General features: G+C 28.9%; 1 protein-coding gene across 1 annotated transcript; it reads left to right on the top strand.

The window, feature by feature from the left end:
• The first annotated feature begins 6,957 nt into the window (after positions 1-6,957).
• Positions 6,958-8,089, top strand: LOC123305931 (SOX domain-containing protein dichaete-like). The gene has a single exon (XM_044870506.1). The coding sequence runs from the start codon at positions 7,130-7,132 to the stop codon at positions 7,967-7,969; it is 840 nt and encodes a 279-aa protein (XP_044726441.1). The 5' UTR covers positions 6,958-7,129; the 3' UTR covers positions 7,970-8,089.
• The last annotated feature ends 871 nt before the right edge of the window (positions 8,090-8,960 follow it).

Below are 8,960 nucleotides of genomic sequence, written 5' to 3'. Positions count from 1 at the left end.
TTTGCATTGGACGATAACTTTTTTTTAATCGCAAGAAAACGGTATTTTTGACTTTAGCCAATATTTCGGTTAACTTAGCCATTGATTAGCCGTAAAAAAACGCTTTGTTTTTTGGCTCGTTTTCTTCAATAACAACGAATTTTTTGTTTTCTGATTGTAATTTTCTCATCCTTTTCGCAGATTAATTGGATTAGTAGGCAATTTGCTACAAGACTGACAAACTGTCAACCACTACAACAATTTGATCGATGCCAATAACTGAACAATTCCTCGAAATTGAGATTTAGAAAATGGACCATCTTAGTAAAAAGTCTTATAGGCGCAGGTACCTATTATGGTAAAGTAAAATCCAGTGTCTATGAAATGTATTATTATTGACTTTTTATTCTATCAAAAAGAAATCTTTGTGAACAAAAGTAAAAAATAATTAGACAGAATAAAAAATAAAATAAATAAATAGAAAACCAATAGTGAAAAGTATTATTATTATAATAATACAAAGAATTTGACATAACCAATTAACGGTAGACAATTAAATAATTATTTTTACACGCGTAACCCTTTCTGTGTATATTATTCAATAAAACAACATTAAATTACTAATTTTATAAATATTATATGAACTCCATGCGACCTCTATGTTCAAACTAATAGTCTGTTAATATGGCTTAAGTATAGGGAAGCGACTTGACTGGTAAAATATTTATTTTACTTAATTTACCAATAAACTAGAGGCAGTGGCGTAGCTCGCTTTGGAGGGGCCCTATATCAAAATTGGTTGGGGGGCCCCACTGAGCCCCTTCGGTTTTAAAATAATTTATTTTACAATATGATCATAATTAGATATAAATCTCTCCAAACTGTAATTTTTCTATTGATTTCACTTTGCAATAAAATATCGATGGTATTTTCTTGTAACCAAATATTATAAGATAGGGATGCATTAATATGCTGCTGTGAGTTTACATGGTTAAATATACATTGTGTAAATTGTTAATCTGGGGGCCTCTGTAGCCCGGGGGCCCTGTATCATTGATACGGCGGTTGTAACGCCCCTGACTAGAGGTAAATTAATCGGACAATTAATCAATAAGTTTTAATGCCATCTAGCATATCTACAACGTATTACCGGAGCTATTAAGCATAATAAAGCGAGATATATAAATTATAAAAACTATATGAAATTTTGTATTACTTATTCTAGTTTCATTATTCAAAATTAAATTGAATAAATAATTTCAATAATCACTTGTAAGTTATTAAAAAGATTCACTTTGCTTTCGTGATACATTTTTTTCATCTAACACTTCAGTGAAATGATTCCAAATTGAAGATTTAAGCTTTTGTATATTTAAATTTTTAATTTCTCATAACTTGATTGTCTTCAACTTTAATGGTCCGGGAGCGGGCTGCAAAATCACTTGACCCATCGGTAACCGACTCAAACATTGTAATAAAGCGACAATCAAACCCGTAAAAACAATGGACTATGGCAACCCTACCAGACCACGGGAGGAGAGAGGAAATTTGTAATGCCATATTGGGATGCCCATAAGGTAACCGGGTAATTTATGGATAAAGTATGGCTACCTTTGAAAAAAGGTTGGCAACTTTAAATTACAAAGTTTGAGCCTGTTACTGATGGGTCAAGTGATTTTGCAGATCGCTCCATTTGCATTTTGGGTTTGACGTTAGAAAAAAAAAAAATTCATCAGCCTGCAATCTGCATTATCGACTGTATAAAAATGTTTGTTAATTATCATTCAGAAATTTATTTTACCGGTTAATTAACCAAAGCAGGTTTAGAGGATAAGATGGATCAATTTTTTTAAATTTCGCTGGCAAAGAAGAGGAGGATATTATAAAGGATCATGTAATAATGAACAAAATTACAAAATTATGAAAATATTTCAGAAACAGTATTAAAATTAATTAAGAAAACTATTGTTAATAATATCTAATTTTTAATGAAAATTTTTAATTATTGGTTGGAAGGGGCAGTTTTCTTACATTCACTAATTTATAGAGGGGGGATCAAACATAACTAAAAGTTTGATTGAGTGGCAATTAAACCCCTGATTTCCAACACTTCACATAGGTACCTACATTATACACCTTATAGATACATTCTATCACTTGTTGAAATAGGCATGAGCTAAAAAGTAAAAAATAATTTTCAATTTATCACATCTTTATTTCACACTTTTTATAGCCAGTTTATATAAAGTGTGTAACCAGATATATACTAATTTTTGCCCCAAGTTAGTAACGCTTACAAATTGGTGATACGAAAAAATGTTTAGTATAGTTCATAAAATCACTTAATAACGCCATTTCCGTTTTTCTGAACATCTGCCCTTCCTTCCGTTCGTGAACGTAAAAAGTGAGTTTGAATTCGTAAATGAGCAGCATAGGTCAATTGGGTCTTTAAACCGTTAGAGATAAAACAAAAGTTTAAATGTAGGTAGGTATAATGTTCCTTATAAAAATAAAATAAACCTTCTTTTGTATGAAACATTATTTCGTAAACACTATTGTTTTCCCGCGAGGAAGCAAATTAGGACACAAATTTTCTGCAAAACAATAAAAGAAAGAGAGAAAAAATTTATGGGTAGCACAACCAATGAATCTAATGAAAGATTTTTGAAATCCTTTTTACACCGGGATCATGGCTCGGATATTACTAATATGCGTAGCCCCTATATGGACAATAGCATAAATTTTCTCGATTCGCTCATGAAAGTGGTACCTGATCTAAGTGACTTAAGTCTGATCTCAGTTCTTACAAATTTCTAGGTTATGTTTATTTTATAAATCTAGTCTATTATTAGGTTTAATCAATTACGTCAAAGCGGTCACGTTTCCGTTTCTATAGGCTATATGCACTACACCAGCTCATCACAGCTACAAATCCAGAAAATCAATAGATAGCTACCTAAAAATAATGTTTTTAAAAATCAGAGAATCCTAAAAGTAAACCCTTCAATATTAAGGTAAATAAATAATATAGAGGTAAATAAATATTCTCTCAATGCTTGTAAGAAAGCAAATGAAGTCTGAAATATCACAAAAAAAAGAATAATGGTTAGAATTTATAAAGAAAAAATTCATCATGTTTTTCATTTCCTTTATTATAATATTTTCCTTAAAGGGGTCAGTTGCTATATTTTATAAACACAAATGAATCTTTGAATATATTGTAAAACAAAGCTATATTATTTTATTCTCCATGTGATATACAGAGTGTTCCACAGTGTATCGCAATTGTACTTCTTGTCGATACAGCATTCATAGAATTTATAGCTTCGGTTTTTAATATTTGTAAAATCAAAATCTTACAAAAAAACTAGGTAAAATGCTAATAATATTTTTGTAAAGTCAAATTTTTTTAAAAAGCCAAGTTAAAGAAATTATAAGTTGACAGGGCCCATATAGATGCTATTAAATTTTTATGTCCTAAAATAAAAAATTTGGATCAGTACTTATCTATTTATACCTATACTATGCATACAAAATTTGAATTTTTTGAACAAAAATATGTAGATCTTTTTTAAGTGACAATTTTAGCCGCTAATAACTGGATGGCTATGTCATTGAGCGGGTAGAGGATAGGGGTTCATATTTAAAATACGAATTCATAAAGTTAATTAGGGTGTCTTGGTTAATTACTTTATTTTATTGCTTTAAAACCATTGAACAAACTATTTGAAAATTTTTTTTTTAAATCGATCTGAAATAGAGGATTTTAAAAATAAGCACTAACATTTTAAAAATCACAAATTTTTGCAAATTTTAAGAAAATTATCCATTTCAGAACATTGAAAAAATTATACACAGATGATCAATAAGGTATGAGCAGTAAGTCAATTTTATTACCAATTCGAGAAATTCTCTAAACTAAAAACGGTAATTAACAAAGATATACCTTGTTATTAATGATAGAATTGAGAAGCCGTGAGAAGTTACGCAGTGCTGTATTCGTGGCTAAAAACATACTAGAGAAATAATAAATGTGATACAAAAATTACTTTCTTTTTATATATTTTGTTTATAGGCAATTTTATTACAGATATGATATACAAATTGCATAATGAAAAAATAAAAATCTTAATAGGTATTCTTTCTCTAACCAATTTTCTTCCAAGCGGTAGATACATTTTTAGACTGTGAGTTTATTTTTAGTCAGTAGCCAGCACAATAAGCTTGAAAATGAGGGGAAAGTGACGAAATTTGATAAAAGAGTAAGAAAAATATCGCGTGAATCGTAAAAAAACAGGCAAGAGAAATAATACTTACCGATATGATTCCAAGAACCTATCATACATTTGTCGAAAATTTTAGATATTCGTTATCACTGTTTTACACAAAATAATATTAGTTTATGCTCAATTCATCAGTTTCGTACATTGATTCCTTAAGGCTCCCTCTGACATACATAATTGCAGGAATCGACATTAAGGTAGGTATGCAGTTACCTTATAATTCAAATATAACTGACAATGAGTAAATTTAGTATCGAAGAATAAATGAGTTTAAGGTTGTATAAGCATGGCAACATTAATTGATTTAAAGGCTCATTTTTGTATATATGGACTTTTACTCAAAGAATGTGGTTAAACTTTCAGCTTAGGTATCCATGCAAATTTTTAAGAAAAATATCATTGAAAATCGATATAAAATACATTGATTCTTATGGAGGAATCTCAAAAAATGGCATATTTTGAAAGTTTTTGATAATTTTCACTTGGAATGAATGAAAACAAATTTTAAAAAAAACTTTTTAACAATAAAAAGTAAACATATTAGCAATGACATAGAAAAGAAAAAAACCAAGTGTCTTCCTCCGTATATAGGGTAGATATAAAGGGTTGAAATTATTGTTATCTTATTTTCAACTTTGATGATGAATTTGTTATAACTTCATGAAAATAGATGAAAAACAATAATAAAATTTTACGATATGTGCCTTGATTTTCCAAATATCGAAAGCTGAATAATTAAACAAAATTTGCATGCATATATAATATGTAGATAGACATTTTGAAAATTACGCCAGATATCGAAAAATTGTATTCTTACTTTTCGTCTTATATCGTTAAGTTAATTCACAATCAAAATTGAAAATATCTTCTTTTTTTTTTAAATTTTTGCCCCACTACCGTCCTCATACATCCATAACAGAATATCGATAAATTAAAATTAAATGTAGATCAATTTACTAAAATCATCATTTTTCCTTTTTTGTGTATTCTAAAAATTATCATTAATTCAGAATAAAAACATATGAAATGAAAAATCAAGAAATTAAATTTGGTAGATTACTTTCACATTCCTACGATCAGTGGCGTAATTACCAGTGTTCCATGGAACACGAGGTCCTTGAAGACCACATTGTGAGAAATTTGCAAATTATGAAAATTTAAGACTTTTCAAAAAATGAATATTCGAAAGAAGTATTTTAGTTTATCACTAATCTATGAATTCGCACCGTACCTACGTGAGTTTTTTTGGAGGCTTTTCCATGGTAACGATACACTACTTTAATTATAGAATTGTATGGATGTATATATAATTGTATTGATTGCATTTATGACTTACATTGAAAATTTTATATTATTGTCTCACAAATTTAAATAAATAATTATGATAATTTACATTTGAAAAATAATATTTGTGAATTTGATTTCTTATTTTCACAATTTTAAATGCATTAAGTTTAATTAGTTGGGTTTTCAATAATTTTAATTTGACATTTTCTATAACATTAACATGTAAAGAATTGCAAATTAGTCATAACAGCCTCCTTTATCGCCAAAATTTTTCACTGGAAGCGCTAGTATCGATTTTATTGTCCCTACCATGACTACGCACACAACGAATACAAAAGTTTTAGCGCAAAACAATATTCATTTTTTTGCTTTTCGTGAAATTTATAGAAAGGGGGTCCAATAGAGGAGAAGCTTATATTTACCGTACCTAGCTAGACGACAGCTTATGGTTTCATGTACCTATTTTTGATATTCGTAAAAAATTTGATTATTTCAAACTGCATTTGTGTCTTTATATGGAGCTTTTTTACAGAGAAATTTATGGGGTCCAATAGAGGAAAAGCTTATTTATCTCGGTTTCTCGGTTAAACACATCTAAATCCACAGTACCTAGCTACGCGACAGCTTATGATTTCATGTACCTATTTTTGATATTCGTAAAAAATTTGATTATTTCAAACTGCAATTGTATCTTTTCTAAGGAGCTTTTTTACAAAGAAATTTATGCTCACTGTCCGAATGTAGGAGATGGTACACCTTGTATACAAATAGTAGTATTCGAACCATATATTAAATAAATCGAAAATTAAAGAATTTCGTAATTTCATTCCAATTCATTGTTCATAATAATATTAATTTATTTTCAATTAATCAGTTTCGTACACGGATTCCTTAATCGCCAGCGACAATTTATTTATGTATATAAACCCATTCACAATACATATATATTATTTTCTTTTTTCTCTACAAAAATAAAAATAAATAATAATTTAAATAATAGAAAGAGATAATGCAATCAGGAGTATTCATATACGAGATGGGTGCATCCATTGATATACCTAACAATAACAACGACAACAACAATTGTTGTTGTATTGTATTTTGGGTAAAAAAAGTAAAAGTTGATAATGGTGGGGATAAAGAAAAGCCACACACAAAACAACATAAGACATTTTATATACAATCACAAACAAAAACAGGAAATGTATTGTTTACGACCAATGAACAATGGAGGCGTATACATAACATTACGTTAAATATGATTGGGTACAAAATGATAACTCCACCCTATTAGAGCATGAACATGAACATAAACTAAACTTGTCTGTCTGGCATGACTATGGCATAGGATTATAGGCACAATCTGTACTTCGTACTTAGTTACTGTTCAAACCATTTAGTATTCATAGCTTCGTTCAAACAGTGAACATCGATCGTAAAAACTAATCAACAAAAACTGTTTTTTTTTATTAAAAAAGTTATTTATTTATTTATTTTTATAAATAAGTTATATAAATTAGTGTTTGTGTTTTTTGTTTATTTATTGTGACGTAATTTGGGGAAAATTTGAAGAAAACAATATGTCAACATTACCGTATCACAGTTATCCATCCATGATGGAAATGCAACACCATGTGGCTGCAGCTGCTGCATCCGTAGCCGCCGCATCTAATGATTTTCATCATCATCATCATTCAAATAGCCATCTTCAGAGTACAACACCCGAGGGTCATATTAAACGTCCAATGAATGCATTTATGGTATGGTCACGTATACAACGACGGAAGATTGCATTAGATAATCCAAAAATGCACAATTCTGAAATATCAAAACGTTTGGGTGCCGAATGGAAATTATTAACGGAAAGTGAGAAACGTCCATTTATTGATGAAGCAAAACGATTACGTACAATGCATATGAAAGAACATCCCGATTATAAATATCGTCCACGACGTAAACCTAAAGGTCCGTTACAATCACCAAATGGTAATATTACATCGTCACCGACATCATCAATGAAACAACCACAATTTCCAAGTTTTCCATTACCACCATATTTTGCACCAACAGCACCATTAGATCCACTTGGTGCTGCTTCTTCATATCCATCCGCATATTTTAGTCCTGCTTTTGCAGCGGATTTAAGTCGTATGGTTAATGTGGGTAATGAAGCACCAAAAACATCAAATGCCGCCGTTGTCAGTTCATTCTATTCATCGTTATATTCAAGTGCAGCCGTAAAAAATTATCCAACTTCACATCATATTAGTGCACCGTTATTCCCTACACCACCACCAATTATGTTTAATTCGAGTGCGTCCAGTCCTGGTTCCAGTCCTGGTACATCAATTGGTAGTACATCAACGACTGACAGTCCAAATGATTTACAAATTCGAAGACCTGTTCCTGTTATTTATTAGTAGTGCAAAATTTCAAAAAATTTGAGTACTCTCTTTTTTTTGTTGATTTTAAGTTTTTATCATATGCAAACTGTGATTTATTTTTTTTTGGAAAAAAAGACATTGTTTTATAATTATAATTTTAAGTTCCTAAGCTCCTGTAAATATTTTTTTAATTTTATTATCGACTACATTTCTATTTGTTGGAAATTGATTTTATTAGGTTTTATTTTTTTAGGCCTAATAAAAAAAAATAGTGTATTTAACGTAATGTATATAAATTATTATTATATTCAACATATTTTGAATGTTTTGAAATTTCTCATTCAATTTTTTTGCTTGCAATTTATGCCATTTATCTATATTTAAAAAAAAAAAATAAATAAATAATTATAAATATTTTATTGTTTTATGGCATGAAAAATAACTTAAAAAATGTTCGAATTTACTTTTTATTTTGTTCATCATTGAAATACATGTAAATTATATTAAGAAATGAATAATATTTGTTTTATTTTTATTACAAAAACAACACCCTTTTTTTTTTAGTTCCAAGTTACCAGGTCAGTACCCTATATCAAAGATATAGGGTTTTTAACAAAAATTGTAAAATTTGGTTAATAATAAAATTTAATTTAGAGGACTTTATTATAAATTAAATTTTTATAACTAGCAAAGTTGTAGAGAATTTGATTTTTAAAATAAACGCCTTTAAGATTTAAAATTATAACAGAGAATAAACTGGGCAGTTGATAAATTAATTACAGAAAAAATTATTCTCTACGACTTTGCTTCTATTATACAAAAAAATTAAATTTGGTATTTATTATGGAAAAAGTCTCAAAATTATCTACGTTATTCGAAGCCCTATCTTGTCAATTATATCTACTTTCTATTTAAAACTTAATTCTTTGTAAACTGTACCTAGCGGTCATTATGTGACACCCCATTCTACTGAAATACATATATTAGGAATATCTGCGATAAGGGTAACTAATGACTTTTTGTCAAT

Source organism: Chrysoperla carnea, chromosome 1 (genome assembly GCF_905475395.1).
Source record: "Chrysoperla carnea chromosome 1, inChrCarn1.1, whole genome shotgun sequence".
NCBI classification, from domain to species: Eukaryota; Metazoa; Arthropoda; class Insecta; order Neuroptera; family Chrysopidae; genus Chrysoperla; species Chrysoperla carnea.
Note: the sequence above shows the minus strand (reverse complement) of the source record. Positions and strands in the feature narration are given on the sequence as shown.